General features: G+C 39.6%; 1 protein-coding gene across 1 annotated transcript in view; it reads left to right on the forward strand.

The window, feature by feature from the left end:
• Positions 1 to 27009, forward strand: part of LOC149197068 (splicing factor U2AF-associated protein 2-like) — a 193490-nt gene that overhangs the window by 65491 nt on the left and 100990 nt on the right. The window contains exons 5-7 of the mRNA XM_089405737.1: positions 7921 to 8010; positions 8121 to 8223; positions 8500 to 8580. Of these exons, the coding sequence (XP_089261863.1) occupies positions 7921 to 8010; positions 8121 to 8223; positions 8500 to 8580 (274 nt within the window). The remainder of the gene's footprint in view (positions 1 to 7920; positions 8011 to 8120; positions 8224 to 8499; positions 8581 to 27009) is intronic.

Raw genomic sequence — 27009 nt, forward strand, 5'->3', positions numbered from 1 at the left:
AGGATTATTTCCCTTATATTCTGGACTATGCCATCCCATACTTTCTCCTGTGTAGTTGCTTTATTCTTAAAAATTCTATGGTTTCGCTCCTTCCAGATCGCCCAGAGGGTGAATCCTAGGGCCAGACCCCATGCCCGATTTACTACAAGGCTTGAGTATATATGGTTCCGCCATAGGAGTATTGTTCCTTTAATGCTATTTTGGTCTCTATCCATTTTTTCAAAAACTCCTTGCATTTGCCTCCACTTTTGCTCCACAAACTGGCATGTGTTGAGGATATGCTCCATATCTTCTTTGTGTTGCTGACATAGCCAACAAAAGGAGGGCCTCTGAAAGCCTCTTTTCTGCAATTGGTCCCAGATCAAGATGCGTCCTTTACAAACCATCCAGAGGAAGTGGGTTACCTTGGGCCACCATCCTCTCTTTCAGATCGTTTTCCATATGATATCTTGCCCTTCCTGATCTTGTCTTACTTGAATATCGTAAGCTTCATTTATAGTAAAGGTGCCTTTGGTGGTATCACCCCATCTCAAAATGTCAGGATCCTCACGGATCGTTATCTGTCTTGTCCTCAATTCTTTATCAAGATTTCTCCATTGTTCTGTTTCTATTGCCTCGTTCCAGTGTTCCTTTGTCTTCCATCTCCTCCAGCTTCCTAGTCCTTGTTCTTCTTTCCAGAATTGTTCCACCTCGTGCTTATTCCTATCCCTGGTATATTGGTATATGTCCCTGAGCTCTTGTTTCTCTATCATTTTTCCTCTTTATTGCCAAGATTCCGTCTAGAATCTTGCTGTTTTGCCATTGCGAATCTCCCAGAAGGCATGCTGGTGAATTAGGTCCTTGTTGCGGGCAGCCAAATTCCACACCGTTTATTCTTTAGGGGAGTCTTGAGATCTTAGGATGGTCTCAGTTCTCACAAGCATATTGTACTTCCGTGTCCAGATTTGTTTCCATAGATTTGTTCCCCCACCCATCCATTGCCACCAGAGTTTTGCTCCCATGGTTTGGTTCAAGATGTAGGGGTCTCTAAGACCTAGCCCACCATCCAATTTCTTTTTGATCAGGCCTTTCCATGATACCAATGCCCATTTCCTGATCTGTTGTGCTCCACCCCACAAGAATTTTTTGAAGATATCCACCATTTTGGAGCATGCTCCTTTTGGGGCAGCCATTCCTGAGAGTTGGTATATGGGAATCGACTGTAGCACTGCTTTGAGAAGCACTGTTCTGCCGGCTATGTTAAGAAATCTAAAAGCCCAACAATTGAGCTTTCCTTGGAGTTTTTGGAGGATGTTTTGCCAACAAGCATTTCTTAAAGGGTTATCAGAGAGGGGCATGCCTAGGTATTTGGACGGTAGATTTCTAGTACTAAACCCTAGGATTCTGGCTAGATAGTTCTTGACATTCCCTTGGGTATTGAAGAAAAAAATGCGGGATTTTTTGTTATTTATCATAGTTCCCGAGGCTCCAGTAAAGGTGTTTAGAATATCTCTAATACGATGGGCTTCCTTCAGGATGACTTGACAGAATAGCATAATGTCGTCGACGAATTGCTGATGGGCATTTCATTGCCCCATATCCTTAGGCCTTGAAGATGGGATTCACGAACCTCATGTTTTATGTACCGACCTAGACCTTTCGCTGCTATGATAAACAAGAAGGGCGATATAGGGTCCCCCTACCTAAGGCCCCGAGTTGGGTTGAACGTCGAGGTAGGAGTCCCATTCAGCAGGATAGAGAAAACTGGGGAGGATATCATGGCAAGGATCCAATTGATCAATCTTTGGGCGAAGCCATAGGCTTTGAGGATACTCGTCAGGTACCCCCAACTAAGTCTGTCATACGCCTTGGATAAATCCAACTTTATCATCATGTCAGGAATCTTATGGGTCTTAAGAGAGTGGACTACTTCTTGGGATGTAATGAAACCATCAAGGATTTGTCTACCCTCAACAAATCCTGTTTGTTTAGGAGAAATGAGGTTGGGGAGAAGGGGCTTCAGGCATTTAACTATGAGAGTAGCAATAATCTTGTAAATGACGTTACATAAGGCAATGGGCCGAAATCCTTGAGGATCATTAGACTTAGCAGTTTTAGGAATCAATGCTATAAAAGTAGAATTCAGACTAGGGCACACCTTTTGGATACATCTCGATTCCTCCACAACCTCAAGGATATCTTGCCCCATGAATTGCCAAGTGGCTTGATAGAATTTTGCGGTGAACCCGTCAGGTCCAACGACTTTATTCTTCTGCATTCCTTTGACTATCTCTTCTACTTCTTCTAGGGTGGCTGTGCGCATCAGGGCCATGTTCTGATCCCGAGTTATTAGTTGGGGGATATGTTGTGTGATTCTTTGAGTGGCTCCCGTTCTATTTCTAGGGGTTTTTGTGAGCAGGTCTTTGAAGCGTTTGACCAGAAGTTCTTCCCTCTCTTCATGTTGAAGTTTGCGCTGTCCTTCTAGCTATTCATGTTGAGGGGTAGCATCGGATGTGTTCTTTGCCTCAAAATTTGCAAGAAGGCTTAGACACATGCATTCTCCAATACCCAAAAATTATTTTGGGAAATTCCAGCTGGAGATAGTTTTATTAAAATAATTAATTATTTTTAACGAGACCCTAAGTCTAAACTTAGACAAATTAAAATAATTAATGGGTATTAATCTAAACTGTGGGTGAAACTTCTAGAAGGAAGAGATCAAGTCAATATGATCCTAGGCATTGATTAGAATCTAATCTGGGCCGTTGATTGATCAATAAGAGGATTATAAGAGGAGGCCTGATGGGTGCTTGGAGAACACACTAGAGGCAGATAGTCAGTTACCTGATAAAGATCGATTTTCTCACTAGTCCATGTTCGACAAGAAAAAATCGAATCAGAGGGAGATTTGCAGGTGAGAAAGGAAGAGAGGGCATCGACATCTTCAGAGAGTGCAAGGCAACAAGACGCAGAGCAGAAACAAGGTGATGCAGAAAGAGGTAGCATAGAGGCAGATTGATGCAAAGCCTGCGCGGGCAGCTTGATGCTGAGCCAATGTGAGAAGGTTGACGCAGAGGGACGCAGAAGGATTCTGAGGAAGAGGAAGCACTTCACCTGGGTTAGAAATTTGTCAGGAAGCGTCTGTAAAATTTCTCATTCGTGTTTTGCTGGTTGTAATTTGTACATGAGAATTTGTTGCAGAATAATAAAACCCTCATTTGCTGCACTGGTTTTCCCACATTGGGTTTTTCCGGGGATGATTGTCCAAAAATAACTATCATTGTGATTGTTTTTGTGCCAATATTTTTTTCCGTACGTTTACTTTATGCAATATTTTGATTGTGAAGGTTGTAGTAGAATATATTTCAATATTTGCTGTAAGAACACTGTGAATAACTTATTTCTGAGATAAAAAGTAGAAGAAATAATATTAATCACTGTAGTAGGATTTCTATTTAGAAATTTTCACACCATGGAGCTCATAGACCCCTTCGATCCTACTCCATGTGACCCCCCTGCCAAGAGGAGGCCACTTTGGCTTCGTGACACATTATAAGATGCCGAGAGACATACGGTTGCTCGTGGAAACTTTAGAAAAAGCAAAAAGCTGTGCATTTATCAAGGATATGTTGTAGCAATGGCAATATGATCCAAGTTGAGCCTCACAACCTTGAAGAAGTTGTGTAAGAACAAGTCTGGAAGGATGCTATGGCCGAAGAATATGAATCCATTATGAAGAATGACGTATGGGATGTGTGCCAAGACTGGAACGAAAATCTGTCGTGACTTCAAAATGGTTATTTCAGAACTAGCATGGACTTGATGGAAGCATTGAGAAATATAAGGCGAGGTTTGTGGCAAGAGGATTCTTCCAGAAAGAGGGAGAAGATTAGGATGATATCTTTTCTCCCGTGGCCCGAGGCCCCGATATACCACCATTCGCTCAATAGTTGCCCTTATTGCATGTTAAGGATGGGCCCTTCATCAGATGAAAGTGAAGACGCCATTCCTTCACGACATGTTATAGGAAGAAGTTTAGGTTGAGCAACCACAAGGATTTGAAGTGAAGAACAAAAAGACACATGTTTACAGGTTGAAGAAGGCATTGTATGGCTGGAAGCAAGCCCCCAAAGCATGGTATGCCTACATGGATAGTTACTTGGTGAAGCTTGGATTCAAAAGAAGCAGCGCCGATCCCAACCTCTACTTCAAGGTGGTTCAAGGTATGTCCTTAATTTTGGTTTTATATGGTGATGATCTATTTTTGATAGGTAGTGAGCCCTTGATGGTAGAGTGTAAGAGGGAGTTGGCCTCTGAATTCGAGATGAAGGACCTTGGACTCATGCTATGTAGAGAACCTGCAAGATCAGGTTTGGCTAATCCATCTGAGTATAGACAATTGGTTGGGGCTCCGATGTTCTTAGTGAACACCTGTCCGTACATATGCTATGTGGTGAACACCCTGAGTCAATTCATGACTGAGCCTCTTCATGCACATTGGTTTACTGCCAAACATATTATGAGATATTTGCATGGGACGATTACCCTTGGTCTGAGATACACTGCCAGAGATGTGAGACTTCATGGATATACCTATGCTGACTGGGCAAGAATCTTTGTTGACAAGAAGAGCACTTCAGGATATTGTTTTAGCCTTGGATCTGCCATGATATCTTTGATGAGTAGAAACCGAATGTCCATAGCCTTGAGAATTGCTAAGGAAGAATATATTACTGCTAGCATGGCTAGCTGTGAAGCAGTTTGGTTGAGGAAGCTCTTTGGAGAGTTGTTTGAGCAGGTCCTGGACACTACAATGATATATTGCGACAACAAGAGTGGGATTTGATTGGCAGAGAATCCTGTATTTCATGACAAGTCCAAGCATATAGAGATCAGGTATCATTACATTCGAGACATGGTGTAGAGAGGAGCCGTTAGACTCCACATATTGACAAATGGGCAGATAGTTGATATTCTGACCAAGGCTGTGCCAAAAGGGAAATTCTTGGTCTTTAAAGAGCATCTTGGATTGATGGATGTGACCCCTCCGAATAAGGGGCTTCGCTGATCAAGAACACCGAACATAGATCTTCTCCCTTGGTTGAACTATTCTGACCAAGGCTGTGCCAAAAGGAAAATTCTTGGTCTTTAAAGAGCATCTTGGGCTGATGGATGTGACCCCTCCGAATAAGGGGCTTCGCTGATCAAGAACACCGAACATAGATCTTCTAGCTTAGTTGAACTCTCAAGGTGGGAATGGAGCATTGAGTGCTCTTGGGGTTGAGGGATCTCTAGACAATAGGTGTGCATGATCCATACTCTTGCAGTAGGTCGGGTATCTTCCCTATTGTCACCCATAGGGTGTGAGTGATCCTTGTTCATTATGACAAGTTGGGTATCTCCCCCTATATTGGTCTAATAGAGTATACCCCAATTGCCATCATACACACAAGCTGGGCTTGTTGGGATTGTCCTTCCTCGTCTGGCCAATGGGTTGAGGAGGCTTGAGGCCTGTGATCCTTACCTTTGGTAAGTTGGGTATCTCACCCAAGCTTGGATTATGATGTAGGTGTTCTACCACATGACTCTTAAGGGTCGTCGTTGGGAAGATCGGTAGGCAATAGGATGGATGTGATCCTTACCTCTTATAGCAAGTGGTATCTCGCCCATTGATTGCACAATGGGATGGTTATGATTCTTGCTCGATAAGTTGTATCACCGCTATTACTCGATTGAGGGTGGTAGCTATAGCTCCCTTATGATTTTTCTTTTTTAGATTTGAGAATGATTCAATAGAAGAAATGAGACATGATTTGATACTTGCAATGATCACATGATGCAGTTGGAATTTCTCCCTAGCTGAGAGGGAGTGTTAATCTGGCAGGTAAGTGACAAATTCCAATCATTAGACTAGATTCCTCTTTCGGAGAGGACCAAAATTGACTTTTGAAGCACTGAATTTGGATTAGGAAAAGTGTATTTTTGAAGTCAAGCCCACCATGACACATTTGATCAAGTTGGCCTAGAAGCTAAATGAATTCTCCTCCAATGCATATAAATGCAAATGACCTCAAACTCATTTGGACATCACTTCACATCATCTCTTCTTCTCTCTCTCAATCTGACTAGTTCATACAGGTCTAAGGCAGCTCGTTTTCACATGTGTGGGCAAGAAAGAGGACGAATTTCAGGTGGCTGAAAATTTGAAGCTAATCTGCACTTTGACCAGCGTTGATGAGCATTGACTTTGACCTTTTGTGCTGATTTTGGGTTCGATCTTTTGGGAGAATTTCTGTTCGGGTAGGCCACATTTTCTGTTTGACCTGGGTTGACCACAGGAAAATTGTAGACCTTGACTGCAGAAGTTTCCCTCTCATTTGATTGAGTTTGACTGGGTTTTTTTGGACTGTTTTGGGCTGACTTTGACCAGCATTTGAGGCCGAGTTGGACTGTGGACCGAGCAATTGGTAGGCTGAATTGACCGTTGACTTTGACTGGTTAGAGCACATTGACTGCTGTTGACTGTTGACCAGAATTGCAGATTATGACAGTTGACCAGATTTGACTTTTTCATTAGCATTTTGGATCTTGGATGGTTGATTTGTTCGATAATTCGAACTTTGAGTTTGATTCTTATTTATGGACTTGGGTTCATTGTACTCTCTGCTGAACATTTTATGACAGTCTAATAGAAGAAGAATCTTCAAAGGGTTTTCCCTGGGCTTTGACCAAATTGGTGTCATTTATTGATGCTTTTGATTGTCTCTTATTGTCATTGCATTTACTGTTCTATCTTCAATTACTATTGATTATTGGAAGAACTAATTGTCATTGGAGAAGATTGCTTACTGAAGAATTGAATTGGGCTAAAGTAATTTGTATAGCATAGAGCAGTGGAAAATTTAACATCTATTGCTATTTACAATTGTACTGTAGAGCCCCATATACCTATAGTCACTTGGAGATATAGTTTTAACTCATTTGATTTTGAATCTGAGATGCTAGAACGTAGATTTCCTTACTGTTCTGGTGCTTTGAGGGTCTTCAATCCAATCCACCTGTTCTTCTTTTTCTTTCCCTTATCCATAAAGGCCTTTACGTTTCTCTCTGCACCTGGCTTCCTCCATAGATCCAAATATTTGCTTACCCTTTGGGGCAAAGTTCCCTCTGCTCCACCACTGCCCCCGCCTACCACCCCCAAGGAGCTCTCTTTTGAGAAGCAAGGCTACCTAAGACTGCCCTCTTTTGAGGTTGAACCCTCCACGCTGTCCTGCATTGCTTATTTCTTGCTTGTTTTTCGGTCATATTTTTCTTATTGACCTTTTTTTGTTTGAGCCTGATTGAAACCACATTTCGAGCTTTTCCCATTGCTGTTATTTTCAGCTTACTTCTTGAATTTACGAGTAATCCTGTTGTGTGTTATCCTTGATTGGCTGTAAATTCTGTATTGATAAGTTACAAGGGAAGGAGTCTTGACTCTTAGAGAAGGGGGTGGAGTGCTTCGTGGTGTCATGTAGGATTCTCCATTATGTGTTAACTGTCAGTTTATTTTTGGACGGATATTATTGATCTGAGTCTTAGGTGACTTTATGGCAGAGGACGATGAAAAGAGCAGGCATCTGTGGTTCCTATAGTAATGCATTTTTGGAAAGCACTATAAGCTGTTTTGTACCTTACTTTTGGTTGTTGGATATTCCTGATTATTGCTATAGACAATGGAGGCATGAGTAATCAAGTCCCAATAATGGCTTTTGTTCCTATGCAGATAATAATGTAGTCTCTCATAATCTCAGAATCTTTTTGTCTAGAATGATTCTTGTAAATTTTGATGCTGCCAGTAGCAGGATCGTGATACTAGAAAGTAGTGTGTGAAGATTAAATGTAGACAAATAGAAGTTGTGTTAGAGTGACTTTTTTACACCATGTTGGTGCCACTTGCAGGATCTTGATACTAAAAAGCCACGAGTGAAGGTTTACGTTGACAAAGAGACTGGAAAACAGAAAGGAGATGCACTTGTGACTTATTTGAAGGTTGGCATCCTTTCTGATTCAAACTGTCTAGTGGTTTAGTAGAATTACTAGGTTTTCAATTCATGTAACGGTCAAATTGATTGAGAATACCACGATTTTGATTGTTGTAGGAGCCTTCAGTGGATTTGGCACTTCAAATTTTGGATGGAACTCCTTTACGTCCTGGTGGAAAGCAACTTATGTCAGTCAGTAAAGCAAAATTTGAGCAGAAGGGTAGAATACTTTAATTTGAGCTAAATCACAACTATTTTCTAATTTAAAAAATTTGTGACATCTGAACATTTGCCATTATTCCATCCATGTATTAAAATAAAGCATTAATACTATCAGCATCATTTGTGAAGTCATTCATCCACAGAATTCAATAGATGATTTGATACTATTTGTTTGTGGATCTGTTGGGTTTGGTTTTTGTCTAAAGTTTTAGTATGGACAGTTCTGAAGGCTGTTAAATGATAATTTATGATTTTTCTTTTGGTATTTGTATAGGGGACACATTTATCAAAAAACAACAAAATAATCAAAAGAAAAAAAAGTTCAAGCGAGTTGAAGAGAAGGCTCTTGGATGGGGTAAGTACTTGCATTCTGTTTCATTCTTAAACTGGCTTAGTAAATTGACCCTTTTTAGGGCACAAACATTGTTGCCTACTTTGATTTTATTTTTGTCGATTCATATTTGTGGAACATGCTGGAAAGATAAATCTTTCCATTTGATGTATGGGTTGTCACACTGACTTTTGAATAACAGTTGCAACATTTCCATTGCATTTGGACTGATGCCTGTTCAAACTTGTTTTCATCAACACCATCTATTTTTTCACTCATGTGTTGGTTAGTGGAGATGTGCCTTCTTTTGTTTTTTTCTTCTTCTTAATATGGTTTATCACAATTCTTGATTATTCACTGAAATATTCTCATCTGATAATACCATGGTAAGCCCATACATTGATTTTTCTGTGTCTCTACATCTAAGTATGTCAATATTCATTCTGAATTAGTCTATTTCACAGGTACAGAATTTGGCTGCAATGGCCATATTAATACAAAAACTTGACTGTAATTCAAATGCTATCAAATCATATTGCAGAATTCAGTTTGATTTTGTTGACATATTGTTACTCAAATTGAATCTGTCTCCTGCAATATGATTCAGCACCAATTTGATTGAAATTTGTCTGCAATTGAATTCTTATTTGACATGATAAAAACCCCTGGCACAACTTGGTAAAAAACCCTAACACATGAAAAAAAAGAAAAGTGCCCAAACATAATATGATGTTCACCCCAACTTCAATTACGCACCACCTTTTCACGTGCTTGCGCAGTCAGATTACCTTGATTGTTCGGCTGGGTCAAGCACTTGTTGAATCCACTTAACAATGCAGAGTAGTGCTCATGGAATTGGAAACCATAAACTTTTGAAAGAAGTTGTCATTGATGTCAACACGAACCAGAGAAGAAGCCTCCATAATACAAAAACTTGACTGTAATTCAAATGCTATTAAATCATATTGCAGAATTCAGTTTGATTTTGTTGACTTATTGTTACTCAAATTGAATCTGTCTCCTGCAATATGATTCAGCACCAATTTGATTGAAATTTGTCTGCAATTGAATTCTTATTTGACATGATAAAAACCCCCAGCACAACTTGGTAAAAAACCCTAACACATGACAAAAAAGAAAAATGCCCAAACATAATGTGATGTTCACCCCAACTTCACTTCCGCACCACCTTCTCACGTGCTTGCGCAGTCAGATTACCTTGATTGTTTGGCTGGGTCAAGCACTTGTTGAATCCACTTAACAATGCAGAGTAGTGCTCATGGAATTGGAAACCATCAACTTTTGAAAGAAGTTGTCATTGATGTCAACACGAACCAGAGAAGAAGCCTCCATGATCTTAACTGAAGTGTTGAAGAGAAGCACTTCCTAATCAACCTTGGGAAAATCCAAAGAATGAGCAGCAGTCATCAAGTACTTGAGCCCTGGCAGTGAGAGGTCAGGGGAAACTTAATTCCATGTTCCGTGTTGAATTTTGGTAGTTCTCTTAACTTTCGTTTATTATGCAACATAAGACAATTATACAGAGAACTACAACAGAAAAACATGAAGAGACAGCCACACAAGAATTTACCTTGGGAAAACTCCACTCAAGGGGGAAAACCCCAGCAATTCTTTCCTTATAGAATCAAGTCAACAAGAAATCAAGTCATACACAAACTGACTGGAAATGTAGCCTAGATAACCAACCTCCAAGTGCCAAGTCAACCCTCCAGCATACCAAGAAAAAATGCTTCCCAAATCTTGTTAATTTTAAGGGCTAGATTGTTCTCTGCTGAAGATAATTGCATTTTCAATCTTTTCATTATTTACATGTTACATTCACCCCATCACATCATAACATCTTTAGCAATTATGTAGAGAGAACAATAACATCGACAATGCAGTGGTACAGTAAATAACAGTAGAAGAAAAACATTTATGATAGGGACACTGGGATTTAGGGCAAAATGCCACAAGGGGAAAAACCCAACTAGATTCTTCTTGTATTAGATATTCATCAATTGTTCAGCTGATATACAAAGTACAATAGGCATGAGATACAACAAACATAACATGCCTCCTAGAGCCAACCAAAGTCATTTCACAACTTCGTTTTGAACTGAGCAATCTGACCTCCTAAAATCGTATCTCTGTCTTAAGAAGCATCATCCTTGTCATCAATATGAGGAGTCTTCACTATCAAGAAACATCATCACTGTCAAGTGTCATCAATACAACAAGGTTACTGTTATCATAAGAGCATGGTTACTGACATCATATGTCTCACTGTCATTATATGTGTCAGTGTCATCATAGATAATCATAGCAAGGTCACTGCCATATCCTGCCATCAAGGTTACTGCTATCAAAGTTACTGCCATATCATTGCAGTGTCAATCATCAAGGTCTCTGTCATGCATCAAAGTCACTGCCATACATGTAGATTCCTATCATGTGTCAAAGTCACTGCCATAAGATTACTGCTATATTAGGGTCACTGTAAGATTAGGGTTATTTTCATGTCATGGTTATATCAAAGTTTACTGCCATAACAAAGATCACTTTCTTATGTCCAGGTTATTGTCAATACATCTCAATACAAGCCACAGAGAATGTGTGAGCCACTGTAGAATGTTGGGCCTCATAGAAATGTGTTAAAATTGGCAACTAGGGCCAAATTCCACCTTGTGGCAGATCATTTGATGGAGATGATGATTGCATTAAATTATTTTTTTCGAGAGGACCAAAATTGATATAAAGATCATCCAATTTTGACAAGCAGAAATGTGTTTTTGAATTTATGCTCACACATGCGCAAATTGTTTAGGTCGGCCACATCATCATGTAGGCTGATGAAGCCCAATGGACATGACTCTTCACCCTCAACAACTTGTATAAATACAAGTGACTTCTCACCTCATTTGGCATCATCATCATTCACACATTCTTCTCTCTCCTTCTCTCATTGGTTCGTACAACTATTGGACAACTTCTCTCTCTCACGTGTGGCAAGAAGGACGAGTTTCTGGACTGAATTGCAGGGCCAAAAATTCCAGGAGCAGACCAAGTTTGATCAGCGTTGACCATAGACTCTTTGACCTGTTTTCACTGCAATTTTTGGAGGGTTGTTTCTGTTTCTCTGGGGCACATTTTTGGGCACAAAAATCGAGAAGATCTGGGCAGTTTGACCAGTGCTGAGATCAGGGTTGACTGCAACTTTGATTGCAGAAAATTACAGCAGATTTTCTTTCCTTTGATCGAATTTGACTGGACTGTTTTGGGCTGATTTTGATCAACAAGGAATGCTGAATTTGACTGAGGTTGACCGAGCTCAAGGAGGTAAGTTTGACAGCTGGGTTGACCATCTTTGACTTTCTGGTTAGGGCTGAAGTTTGGCTGCAGTTGACTGCAGAATTGTCTTGGCTATTTTGACTTTGATTTGGCAATTCAATTTCTACTTTTGTACTCTCTCTGTGTTGAACATTTGATATAATAATAAGAAGATTTGATAGGAGGGTTTTCCCCACATTGGGGTTTTTCCCTGGCATTTGCCAAATCTGGTGTCCTCTTGTCTTGGCTTGTCTTTTGCATCTTGTTTCATGTTCTATCTACTTTTACTGTCAATGTGATTAATGGTTAATGTGATTGCTATTGGAAAACTAAATTGAAATTGTCATTGGGTTGCTAAAGGAACATTGAAGTAATTGTGCTAAGCATAGAACATACCATTGTTATCTAAAATTAACATGGTATCAGAGCACAGGTGAAGACAAAGCCCAAGCAAGAGAGAGAAAAAAAATCACTAAGAGAGATCTGTTGGACAAGACTATTGGACTAATGGCTACTACATCTTACTTCAAATTTGAGGATAAGCTCAAGGAAATCTGACTATCATGCATGGAAGATTGAGTTTGGAAGAGCATGATGCCATGGACTATGTGAAGGGAAGAGTGGTGGAGCCTCCTTCAAATGCACTTGCTGCTGCAAAGACTAAATACAAGAAAGGTGAGGTCAAAGCTAAGAAAATTATCATAGACTCCATTCAAAAGCATTTGGTTGCTTATATTTTTGATTTGGAAACATCTAAGGAGATGTATGATAAGCTGGTTGGGATGTTCAAAGTAAACAATGCAAATCAAATCCTCTTTCTCAAGAACAAGTTGAAGGACATCAAGATGGATAAAGGGGAGTCTATCCAATCCTACTTCATGAGGATCACACAAATCAAGAATGACCTTCTATCTATTGGAGAAGTTATTGCTGACAGGGAGCTCACTCTCATTGCACTTGGAGGTCTTCCAAGATCATGGGATGTGTTTAACACAACCATTCTCAACAATGACAAGATTCCTAGTTTCGATGAATTATTGGTTAGATGAACTCAAGAAGGGACGAGGATGATGGAGAGAGACAAGTCCTCAAATGGAGATGAACCCACTGCCTTCTTAACTCATGCTAAGAAGAAGAATAATGCTAGTCCAAGAAGACAAGGTCAAGGATTCAAGCAGGGATTCAAAGAAGGAAGAAAAATAATGTGCTACAATTGCAACAAGTTTGACCACTCTGCTAGAGAGTGGGTTTGACGTCAATGATCTGCTTTCCTTTGTCGGGTTCTAGCTCAGAGTGATAGCATGCATCGGTCTCTAAGTCTTTTAGCTCGGCCACTAGTTCCTGCTTCGTGGGACATGTGTTTGTGTTGTGAGTGGGAGCTTTATGGAACTCCTATGTCCTTCACCTTTCGATTATTATTGGCTTGCTGCTTCGAGGAGTTGTCTTGGCCCTTGGGTGGTTGCAGCCACGGAGATCTCGCCCTTGGTGGAGCTACTTGATGGTGTATGGCTGTGGGTGTGACATTGTTGGCAGTTTCAATATCTTAACGACGTCGGCTAAGATAGGTTCTTTTGGCTCCCGCTGTCAATGATGAACTGCATTGACAAACCCTTTACCCACATCTGCTAGTGTAAGAGGCGCTCCCCCTCCTCTGGTTCCTCAGGTTCCTCCCTTTAGAGCTTGGTGGTGGTTATCATTGCAGTGGGTTCGACGTCAATGATCTGCTTTCCCTTATCGGATTTATGCTCAAAGTCAGGGTATGCATCAGTGGCCGAGTCTTTTAGCTCGGCCACCAGTGCCTCCGTCGCGCAACATGCATTTGTGTTGTGAGTGGGAGTTGTATGGAACTCCCATGCCCTTCGCCTCTCCATTATTCTTGGCTTGCTGCTTCGAGGATATGTCTTGGGTGGTCGTAGCTTGACTCTGCCCTTTGATTTGCAGCTTGGGGGTGGATTTGCTTTGCTTTGGTTCACAGATCCAAAGTCTCGTTTCTTCTGCTTGAATTTTTGCTTAATCTTGGGGGACGACTTTGAGGAGTGCAAAAGTAATCTTTTTCTCGATTGTAAAAACCATGAACCGATAAACATCCTTCCAACAAATTTAACCATCTATCTACGATGTCTACAACTATCTGGCCTTCACATATGGGAATGTCAAAGTTGACTTGTAATTTGAAGGGAGTGGTGCTTGGAGAGTGGCTGCCAGATGAAGATGTGTTGCCTGTGGGCATCCATCGAAGGATTTGGGCAAAGTTATCCATCATGACATTCCTCGGTCGCTCGAAGGCTTCTTCGAGCAATATTATGAAAGCATCTCTTGCTCCCTTGTCTTTTTTTTCTTCGCCATGAGAGGCCATTGCGGTTTGCGAGGCTGGTCTTGCAAAGGTTCAACCAGTTCAGGTCCTAACTCCTTATACCCCGACCTTGTTGGGGACATGCAAAGAAAAACTGAGAAAGAGAGACCACTTTGATATCGCTGATCTAGACTTATAGAGGAATGCAACAAAATATAGGCATAAACATAAACACAAAGATGCAACAGAAATAAATCTTCATTCCACTAATATCAAAGAACTGAAAGATGCTTACATATAGAATGGAAACAAACTAACTTGGGCGATGGTAGCTTATCTCTGAGAAGAAATGTGGCGGCTACATGCCTCTAAATTGTGTTACAATGAAGGCTCAAGGGCCTGTTTATTATTGGACAACAAAGGGAAACCTTAAACAACCAAAACCCTAACCCTAGGAGATTGAACACCAGGAGTTTGTGGGCCTCGTTAGGGTTAGTTGGGCAGCTAACTTCAGATGGTTGTTATTGGGTCATATGATCTCCGTTTGGCGCATATGATACCTTGTTAGAAAGATTTCTCTAAGTACTACAAGATTTGCGGTATCCTATGGCTATGGGCCTGTCGCGGACCTTAAAAAAATGTCGTTTAGGGAGTGAAAATAGCATTGGAAGTTCATGACCCGAAAAATGCTAAAAATAGTAAATGTTGCTATAATCAAGGAAATTGATGAAATCAATTAGAGGTCTACATGGAATAGGTAGGTGGCCACCATTATCCACTTGGATCAGTCCTCCCCCCTTAGGAAGCAATGGTCCCCATTTCGTGCATAGCTTCCATGAGGTGAGGAAATTTCTGTTGAACTTGGTTCCTGCTGAGCCACTCGTCCTGGTGAAGGAGTTGGCCTGCTTTGACAACTCGATATAGCTGGATCCTCTGCTGGTGAGTGTTCTTGATCTGTGCATCCATGATCCTATTAGTTGTGGCCTATTCGATACATTTTGGGTTGAGCTCTATTGGTGTTAGCTGCTCAACAATGTCGGATATGTCCTTATACCCCGACCTCGTTGGGGACGTGCAAAGAAAAATAGAGGAAGAGAAAACCACTTTGATACTACTCTTCCAGACTTATACAGGAACACAACAAACTACATACATAAACATAAACACAAAGGTGCAACAACAATAAATTTTCATAACATTAATATCAAACAACTAAAAGATGCTTACATACAGAATGGAAATAAACTAGTGCAGGTGATGGTAGCTTATCTATGAGAAGAGATGTGGTGGCTACATGCCTTTGAACTGTGTTACAATGAGGCTCAAGGGCCTTTTTATTATTGAACAACAAAGGAAAACCCTAAAAAATCAAAACCCTTACCCTAGGAGATGGAACAACAAGAGTTTGTGGTCCTCGTTGGGGTTAGTTGGGCAGCAAACTTCTTGGGGTCGTAACCTAGTCATACGATCTTTGTTTGGTGCGTATGATACCTCATTAGAAAGATTTCTCAGAGTACTATAAGATTTGTGGTAGGCCGCTACCGACAACCACGGGCTTGCTGTGGACCTGAAAAAACACCGTTTAGGGAGTCAAAACAGCTCCGGAAGTTCAAGACCTGAAAAACTGCTAAAAATAATAAATGCTGTTATAATCACAAAAATTGATGAAACCGACTGTAGGTGTAGGTGGAATAGGTGGGTGGCCACCAATATCCACCAAGATCACCCTTGTGATTGATCATTGAATAATCCTCCCCCCTAGGTCTAGACCTCCTCATAAGCCTTTCTTGGAGAGCCGTTTGCTTCTTTTTGTAGTAGTTGAGCCATTATTTGAGCCTCAACTATGAATGGGCCTTGGAAATCACTCCATATCTAGCCATTGATCCTATCATCCTAGTGATTTCCCTCATACTGGGACCCCTTCCATCGGTGATAGTCCGTAAAGAGCAGGGGACAATGATTGAGGTGACAGTGGATCCTTGTCCCATTGTTGTCAGTTGGCATAGTAGTTGTCCATCAATTACCCCTCTAGACCCCTGCTAGATTGTGTGGCAACAAGGCACTCTCTAAACATGTAATTCTTGTAAAAATTCCAAAAATCGAAATCCTATTGCAGCAACTGGAAATTATTCTCCTAATTGTGAATTTAATTTAATAATTTATTAACTGTTTGCGATAACAAATACTGAATAAATCACACCGTGGAAGAATAAATGCTGGAAGAAATGCTAGCACACACACATAAAGATAACACAGATATTTTTGGACAAATGTCCCTAGAAAAACCCAACTTGGGAAAATTAGTGCAATAGTTGAGGGTTTTATTATTAAACAACAATGAAATAATCTGAGTACAACTGGATGCCGAAATTGGCAATCCTACAAAGAAATACTAACAAGAAAAATCTAGTGAGAAAAAATCTTCACTCCACAGGAAAATCTGGGCTTTGACCTCAGCTCAAATTGAGTCGTCCAAACTGGCTTTGCACATCTACTGTGTCACCCTAGTGCAATCCCTTCTGCACTCAGTTCGAACTAGCTTGTCCTCAAGCCATATGGTTTATTAATGTTTGGGAAAATGTCTCTCCTGGCCTTTGTAATCTCTGCCCAGCTTCTGGCACTGAAACTCGTCTTTCCCCAACAGATTCAAAATTGTGTCTAGAGGCTATTGCGCTGCTCTGCGTCAACCTCTTTATGGCTCACTTGTCTCTCTGCAAATGCACTCACCGGATTTGGAAACCTTCCTCCAACTTCACTGTCTCTGCCCCTCTCATTGCTTCGATCTCACTGGCTCTCTCTCGGGCAACTGACTGCTGCTACTCTGGAAATTGATCTGCTCAGGAAATCGAACCTCTCAAGTGTCCTCTCCATCAGCACATTGACCTCCTCTTATAATCCTCTGTTGGAGCACCAATGACTAAGATTAAAACATAATCGATGGCCAGGATCATCTTGGAGTTGATTTGTGTGAGTTTCTAGATCATTTACGCCTTGACCATATTCCCTAAGTTTATACTTACGAAATATTTAAAAACTGGTTAATAATCTAATTAAGTCATTTCTAAGCGAAATTGCCAGAAACAATATTTGGGTTTTGGAGATTTCATGTATTCTAGCCTCTCGAAAAATTTTCAAGGCTAGAACGCATTCAATGCTACAAAAACCAACACTCCCTCTTAGGGAGGAATGTGTTCTAGTGTTACTGCACCCCCTGTAGCAGCACCCTGTCTTTGCATCATCTCTTGTGACGCTGCTATGTCTGGCCATATTGCCCACCAACCATTGCCCAACTCTGATATACGTTGCATCTGTGCTGCTGCTGAACTACTGCTAACACTGCATCTGCACTGGTACTCCCTCTCATCTGTTGCTGCTGCAACTGCAACATCTGCAATTGAAAAGCTTCTAAAATACTGAATCAATTGTGATCAGTATGATGCATCTGTCACTTGAGTCTTTGACTGTTGCTAGTATATACATTGTCACTAAACAATCTGTGCTAACGCTGACTCTGCACTGTGCCAAATGCACTATTGCAAGCTCTGCATTGCACTCTCCAGTGTCTGACTGCTACTTGTCTCTACAATTGTCACTCTGACATCTAACTGCATCAATCATCATTGATCCATCTTGTTGTTGAATACTATGGGCTCCGTATCCAGGTATTGATCCATGAGGTGGACTCCTCAAGGATCCCGCCCATCTGTAGCTCTCTGGGACTACAACACCAAGTTACGCCACCTCACTTCTGCAGGTATGTCAAAAAACATGTTGAAATTTTCCTCCAGCCTGGAGGAAAGCCTATCGATCTCTGCTAAAGCTGTCGGCTGGTCCTGCTTCTCCTCCTTGTCTTTCTGTTATGAATTTAAATTCATAAAAATTAATTAACATATTAAAATATTATTTAAATAAATAAATGATTAATTAAAATCAATTAATTAACATATTAAAATATTATTTAAATAAACAAATGATTAATTAAAATCAATTAATTAACAATTAATTAGTTAAGTGAAGAGGCATTAGTCACAAGGGACATGTTTCTCTGATTAGGCATGGCCAGTCAACTCTTATTAAAGGAGCACTGCCAAAGCCTTGTAATCATCATTCAAATTTGATCAATTATATATATATATATATATATATATATATATATAATATATATATATATATATATAATATATATATATATATATATATATATATATATATATATATATTACATTCAAAACTCATCTGGTGTATTTTTACAGTTAAATAAGCAATTAGAAATTTAAATTTCTAACAGTGGTATCAGAGCCAGAAATCGTCTGGCGACACCCAAGGCGTCCTGCTGGCTGTCAGGCCCTACGGGCCTCCCATCACCGGCTTGTCCACTGTTTCACTACTGCAGGTCGACAGGCAGCATCCGTTGGGTTCTTGGCTCCGTGGGTGAACAGGCTCTGGACGTGGATGTTGTGGTTACGTTAAGTGCTGTAAACTACCGGCGCAGGTCCACGCAACAACGAACTGTCAAATCGAAGTGGGAGCCACAAGGTTACGGGAAGAGCCACAGTGACGTCACTGGAACCACGGTCTTGAAGAAACAAGGGGACAGGAGGAGCCATGGTCTCGAAGAAACAAGGGGACAGGAGGAGCCACGGTGGACGTTGGGAAAAACACAGGTAGGGTCACGGTCAACAGACGTGACTCCAGAACGAAACGTTGGCGTCTACTCTGCTGCGTGAAGACCCCACCCATTGTGTCATACGAGGAGTTCCGGGCGCCGTGCATTCTGCGTAACAGTCTACGTTGCCGTTAAACTCATTCGTCCAGTCAGAAACATCAATAGTTGGGGCTGTCCGAGCGGGGGGTATTCAAAGGACGTGACTCATGGTTGTCAACAGACGGGCTGCAATTATCAATTCAGAAATAGTGATTTGGTCGTGGCTTGGTGAGTTATATATATATATATATATATATATATATATATAATGTAGCATATAAACTATGCTGAAGCACGAAGACTGATAGCTTGAAGACTTGAATGTAAAAATACACACAGGTATTTAATAATAATAATTTATTAATATATATAAAATTGTATAAGATGATATAAGATTACAATGAGGCCCTGCTTTTATACCTCAACAGGTGACCTTTCACGATTAGGCGTGTTTTTTAGACATGCCTTTTTAGTTAACTAATAACTATTTAACCTAATCAGTATTTGATTAATTAATATTTATGTTTATTTTATTTAATTGTTATGAATATAATTCATAACATAGCCTCTTCCTTTGGAAGCTTTGTCCTCAAAGCTATATCTCTGGGGTTTTCTTCACTTAGTGTCTGTCGTCTCGTCATCGATTCGTCATGTAGCTTATCAGTACTATTTCCTTGGTTTTTTTTTGTTTTTTTGTTTATATATATATATATTTTAACAAGTCTAATATATATATATTTTAATAGATCCATTTTTTCTATAAATTAATTAATTAATTTAGACAATCAAATTAATAAAATTAATTGATTGTGATTAGATAAATAATTAATTGTGATTAATGTTTAATTTAAATGTTATATAGCTTGTCACCCATATCAAAATATGTTTTATTAATCGTTATATCTATATATATAACTCGACTCATGTCACCACCATATCTCTTAAAACACTTTACCCAACGTATCTTTATTACCACCTGTATAACGAGTCGTTTTTTTTCAAAAGACGTGACCGTGGAACCAGACGGTTACGTAATATGCGGGTGTTAAATTGATTTGGACGCAACGTTTGATGTCGGGATTGGATTGTCGGATTGGCAGAGGCAGGGTATGGAAAATGGGGAATACGGTGATTGCGTGTGGATGGTTAGCGGATAGGAGCAACAGTGGCCAGATTACTGACGCCGAGTGCGACGGTGGGCCTGTCCGGCGTTGTGGCGAGGACAATGGATGGTGATTGGGGGAGCCCGTCAAGCGGTTGCAGCACTCGCTAGTAATGTAATTCTCCCTATAAAAGTGGCGCTCAACAAGGATGGGCATATGCAGTGGATGGTCTTGAAATGTGAGCAAAATATCACCTCGCATATTACACACGTGAAGCCTTCGGTTTGTGGTGTAGCACAAGAAACGATCCCATTTATCTAGATAGTAAGGCTCCACCATTGCTTCCAAATTTGTTGTTACTACTTCAGAGTTGTCACGGGATAGAGCAATTAGTTGCATTATCTTTCGAATTTGTTGCACGCATATTCTATTATCGCTACACAGTGTAGTGAAATCTAGCGAATATGCAGTGTGGAGATACACAAAAACTTTCTCGCACAGTTCTCCATTCTGTTTGGAATAAATTCTGCACGAAATTCTCTTCATAGCATGTATGTGCATTTCATCGAAATACATGAGTAGGTACACATTTCCTAGGCTTTGAATATCGCATTCTAGTTTTCTTTCAACTGGTATGATGGATATCTCATTGTATTCTTTCAAATAAAAAATTTTCAACACTCGCTGCGCTGGATTAAAAATCAGCCCCCTGCAATTTGCAATATTCAAATCCCAAACACTCATGTTGGCTTCTTCTGGATACTATCTCTGTATTCGTTACTTTGTCCTGCTTTTATAGATCCTATTTCTAGGCTTAGGATCTTGAGGCGTGCCGAAAATTTACCACAACCAACGATTATGGTTGAATTATTATTAGAATTGTAGTAGACAAATCCAATTTCCATCGGATATTTCAATATTATACGTTTCCCATCATCGTCCGTCAAGGGAGAGAATTCCCCACCTCGTCGTTCGTATGGGATGAGATAGGCTTTGAAAAACCCAACAGTGAAAAAAATATATATTATGTCATCTGCTATGACTAGGTCTGTCACTCTTTCTCCTACGTGCAAGGCTCGTAAATGGTAATCCCAGAAACTATTTGGCAGTTTGCCAATTAACTCTCGGCGTTGTAGTCGGTGGAAGCAATTCTTGGAAAACCATCTATCATTGCCCCTTGACATTTTATATGCTTTTTGAAAATGCACTCCGAGTACACATAATTCACCTTCTCTACCTGTTTCGCCGCGGCCCTTGTGCTACGCACTTTGTTTTTTCCTCCTCTTTATTGGTTTATCTGTGGTCTTAGGGGACTCTGTAAGTTCATTCTGATTTGAATGAGAAACAAGATGAACTACTACTTTTTTTTCATATTCCCAATTGGATTCGGATTTTGAGTGGTCTTCTTCTTTAGTTTTCATATACCCACTTTGACTATCCTTCTCATCATGGTCGTTGTTGAGTTCATTTTCATCTTCATGTGGATATTTTTCATTATCTTCCTCATTTTTCTCTTCATCATCTTCCTTATTATTGATTTTCTTTCGACATTCTTTAACTTCCGCAAAAGATTTTTCTAGTCGTTGAAATGCTTCTTGAATACTAAACAGTTCAATGTAATCAAGATGTGAACGTAAAGGCACATTGTGCGGCGAACTACGTTCAAAGGCCCGCATGATTATATTGTGTGCCATAGCTCTGATACCACTGTAGCATAAAAACTATGTTGAAGCACAAAAACTGATAGCTTGTAGACTTAATTGTTAAAACTACACGAGGTATTTAAATAATAATAATTTATTAATATATAAAATTGTATAAGATGATATAAGATTACAATGAGGCCCTGTTTTTATGCCTCAGCAGGTGACCTTTCACGATTAGGCATGTCTTTTAGAGATGCGTTTTCAGTTAACTAATAATTATTTAACCTAATCAGTATTTGATTAATTAATATTTATGTTTATTTTATTTATCTAATTGTTATGAATTATATTCATAACATATAACTTATATATATATATATATAATTTAAAAAAAATTATTATTACTATTAAAAGAAAAAAATTGGGACCGGTAGGAAAAAATGAAACAAAATGGCAAGCAACAACAACAATGACGATATGAAAAAAATTCAAGAGGATATCAACAAGTTAAATAAATGCTTAGATAACGTCGAAAACTCAGTTAGTAAGCAGGACCAGATGGCCAATGATATCTCTTACTTAAAAAACTTGATGAGCCGACATTTCAGAGAGATCGATCCACCTTTAGCTACACAGAGTCCCAAGACTCTGAAAGGTGAGACTTCTCCAGAGCATGAGTTCCTGAGGCATGAGAAGTAGTAAATACCACAAATTCACTTCGAAGGAAGCCAATATTATACTAAATCTTCCGGAAGGAACCATCTTAAAATAAAAAATGAATTACCTAAGTATGATGGTAAGAACTATAGGGTGCCGTCGTATGGGTAAATAAGATGGATGACATTTTTTTAGCAAACCGTCCACTCGACGAGCAAGAAAGAGTCATGACTGCGTCCAACTACTTAGAAGCAGAAGCGTACAATTGGTTTTTGTGGTGGTCGTCTAAATGTACGGGTTGTTCATTCAATTGGCAAAACTTTAAAAACACCCTGCTAAAAAGGTTTCATGACGAGGAGGATGATGTCTACGAGAGATTCATTCACCTGAGGCAAAAAGGATCAGTGAGTGAATACACTCACGAATGAGAAGTATTAGCAGTAAGGCAGAGAGGGTTCTCAGATGAAGAGCTATTAACAATGTATTGCTGTGGCCTTAAATATTACATTCGTGAAGAATTAAAATTGCATAAACCTAAAACCATTGAGGAGGCCAGACACGCAACCATAATTATCGAGCGAAAATATAAACTTCAGAAAGCACCATATGCCAATGACGACAAAACTGACAACTATTCCAAGGGGAAGGTAAGAGAATACTAGCAAGTACGTTCCACCACCATTGAGAAATGAAGGGAAACAACAATTTAGTGTTGAAAGGAAAAGGGATGGCAAATGTTGGAAGTGCAAAGACAAATATTATGCAGGACACAAATGCGCAACACAAAAATTGTACAACTATGAAGCCGAACAAGAAGAGGAATCTTCAGAAGACAGCTCTGATGAAGAGGACAATGAAGAAAATGCAAACCCTAGTTCAAAATCAGAAGAAGATATGCCACGATTTCCTTAGCAGCCATCACAAGGATAGCTCAACCACAGACACTGAATCTTAAAGGTCACATCAAGAAGCGAAGCGTTATTGTTCTAGTAGACTCAGGAAGTATGCACAACTTTGTGGATGTCAATGTTGCAAAAAGATTGAACATCTTTGCTTACCCAGTAGCAAATTTAAAAGTTATGGTAGCAGATGGAAAACGTATAGATGGAGTAGGCAAGTGCCATAAGTTAAGTTGCAATTAAGCGACTATGCAATCGAGTCCAGTTTTTATACGGTTCCCCTAGGAGGAGTAGATGTTGTCTTGGGTATACAATGGTTAAGAACACTAGGCACATATTCAACAAATCACATGATGCAGTTGATTAAATTCAATGGGATGGAAGGAAATATAAGTTGTTCGGGTTTTAGGCACAACCAACGTAAGTCATCTCCGCTCAACAGATGAAGAAGCTTATTCGAAAGGGGGCACCAGCATTTGTCGCACAATTTCACCAGTTGGAATTATTATTGATAGAAGGGACTCATTAACCATCAGAGATTTCATCCTTGATTCAGAAATACGAGAAGGTTTTCCAAGATCTACCAATGAAGTTACCCCCAGAGAGGCAAATTGAACACATTATCGAATTCAAACCGGACTCAACACCAGTGAATGTTAAGCCATATCGTTATCCCCATCACCACAAGACATAAATAGAATGCTTAATACAAGACCTGCTGAAGCATGGAATCATTACGAAGAGTAGAAGTCCATACGTTGCACCCGTAGTATTGGTTAAGAAGAAGGATGGATCCTTTCGATTATCTATAGATTACAGAGGTTTAAACAAAATCACTATTAAACATAAGTTTCCGATTCCGTTCATTGATGAAATGCTAGATGAACTACACAGTGCATAATACTTTTCCAAATTAGATCTAAGATTAGGGTACTACCAAATACGAGTAAGGTTAGAAGACGTCGAAAAGACAACATTCAAGACTCATGAAGGGCATTATGAGTTCAAGGTCATGCCATTTGGATTAACAAATGCGCCAGCCACCTTCCAAGCAACCATGAATGAACTCTTTCACCCTTATCTACGAAAGTTTGTATTAATTTTCTTCGATGATATTCTAGTCTACAGTAAGATGTGGAAAGAACATCTCAAACATTTGGAAGAAGTATTGTCTGTTTTGGAAAGGAACCAGTTTTATGCCAAGCTATCAAAATGTATGTTTGGGCAAAAGGAAGTTGAATACCTAGGACATATTATATTGAGGGAAGGAGTCCAAGTGGATCCCAACAAAATCAAGGCAATCAAAGAATGTCCCAAACCCAAGAATGTATCCAAGCTGAGGGGATTTTTAGGTTTAACAGGGTATTACAGAAGATTTATAAAAAAATATTCACATCTGACAGCACCCTTGACCAATTTGTTAAAGAAGAATGCTTTTCAGTGGAATGGTAAAGCAGATAATTGTTTTGAGAAAATAAAGGAAGTGATGTCAACCACACTAGTACTGGCAACTCCTGACTTCTCCAAACCATTCGTAGTCGAATGTGATGCTTATGGGTTCAGAATTGGAGCTATATTAATGCAGGATAACCACCCTATAGCATTTGAGTTTAGGAAACTTAATAAACGAGAAGGCTTAAAATCAACATACCAAAAGGAGATGCTCGCCATCATACACGCTTTGACAAAGTGGCGCCAATATTCGCTAGGAAGTAAATTTTCAATCCGAACCAACCACAATAGTCTTCAGTTCTTACTTCAACAAAATACATTATCAGCAGAACAACAGAAGTGGATAGCGAAGTTGTCAGTGTTCGACTGAGAAATATTACACAAGAACGGAAAGGAGAATGTGGTCGCTGATGCACTCTCACGTAAGGATGACGACGACACAACATGTGTCGCCGTGATAGTTGTTCCGGAATGGTTGGACGAAATACGAGCCAAATATGCCAAGGATAAGGATTGTGACTCCATGATTAACAATATCAGTCAGTATACCAACTTCAAGTGGAAAAATGACATCTTATGGTACAAGGGTAGAATTTACCTAACACCCACTTCCAAATTTAAGGCGAAAATACTAAAAGAGTTTCACAATTCGCTAGTAGCCAGAGTTGTCGGATTCTACAAGACTTACTACAACATCCGACAGTCACTCTATTGGAAGGGCATGAGCAAGGAAATTCATAAATATGTTGCAGAATGTGATATTTGTCAAAGGAACAAGAGCGAAATTGTTCCAACTCCAGGATTGCTACATCCACTACACATTCCAAATCAGAAGTGGGAGGAGATTTCGATGGGCTTTATTGAAGGACTATTTGCATTTGACGGAAAGGATAAAATATTTGTAGTAATTGACCGGCTCACTAAATATGCCCACTTTAAAAAGACAGACACAACTAAACAAATCGCTGATGTGTTTTGTAAAAATATTTACAAGCTACACGAGTTTCCTAAGGTCATCATCAGCGATAGAGATGTAAGGTTTAAGGGAAAATTTTGGAAGGAATTCTGCCACCAAGCAGGAATATCCCTCAACATGAGTTCGGTCTATGACCCCCAAACAAATGGGCAAACCAAAATCGTTAATAAATGCTTGGAAACATACCTTCATTGTTTCGTTACAGATAAACAAAACAGAGGGACCCAGTGGCTACACCTAGCAAAATGGTGGTATAATACCACGTACCACACGTCAGCTAAGATGACACCTTTCCAAGCCTTATATGGTTACAAGCCACCCAGATGGAAGGAATTTGTACTTCTTGATTCCAAGGTATCAAGTCTCAAAAGAGTATTAGGGCAAAACCAAATAGCACAAACAGAAATACCACAGACCGATGAAGAAGGAAGAATAGTCCTCGAACCTGAAGGTATACTCACCACCCGACAAAAGGTTTTACGGTTCAAGACAATAAAGGGATACCTCATCAAATGGAAGAGATTACCAGAGAAAGACGCGTCTTGGGAATCAGAACGTTTCCTTCGTCAACACCCGAACCTACCTATGTTTTGAGGACAAAGCATATTAAGGGGAAGACAATGTTATGAATTTAAATTCATAAAAATTAATTAACATATTAAAATATTATTTAAATAAATAAATGATTAATTATAATAAATTAATTAGTTAAATGAAGAGGCATTAGTCCCAAGGGACGTGTCTCTCTGATTAGGCATGTCCAATCAACTCCTATTAAAGGAGCATCGCTTTAGCGTTGTAATCATCATTCAAATTTTATCAATTATATATATATATATATATATATATATATATATATATATATATATATATATATATATATATATATATATATTACATTCAGAACTCATCTAATGAATTTTTGCTGTTAAATAAGCAATTAGAAATTTAAATTTATAACATTTTCTTCCTGAGAGGACACTGGGTATTGTAGTGACCAAGTTCACCACATCTGAAGCACTTCACCTTCAACCTTCTTCTTCTTCCTTTGTTCCCCATGTCCATGACTGGGACCCTTTAATGCAAGGGCCACATTCTCCTCCTCCTCCACTTGCTTCTGTCTGCTGCTGTTGCCATTGATGGAGCTCTTTAAAAGAGCCTGCCTCAATTCCTCCTGCTGCCATTGATGGAGCTCTTTAAAAGAGCCTGCCTCAATTCCTCTTGCTGCAAGTTGACCCACATTCTATCCCATTTTGGTAACTTGTTACTACCCAATATGCTTTGGACAAAGACCTGCCAGTCCTTAAAGCCACTATTGAGTGCCAATCTCACAAGCTCTGTAGGTTGAGGCGCTGCCCCAACAACTGACAACTAGTCCTGGACCTCCTGAAT

This window comes from Pinus tabuliformis, chromosome 2_2, assembly GCF_031772625.1.
Source record: "Pinus tabuliformis cultivar Carrire ecotype Pingquan chromosome 2_2, CPIR1, whole genome shotgun sequence".
NCBI lineage: Eukaryota > Viridiplantae > Streptophyta > Pinopsida > Pinales > Pinaceae > Pinus > Pinus tabuliformis.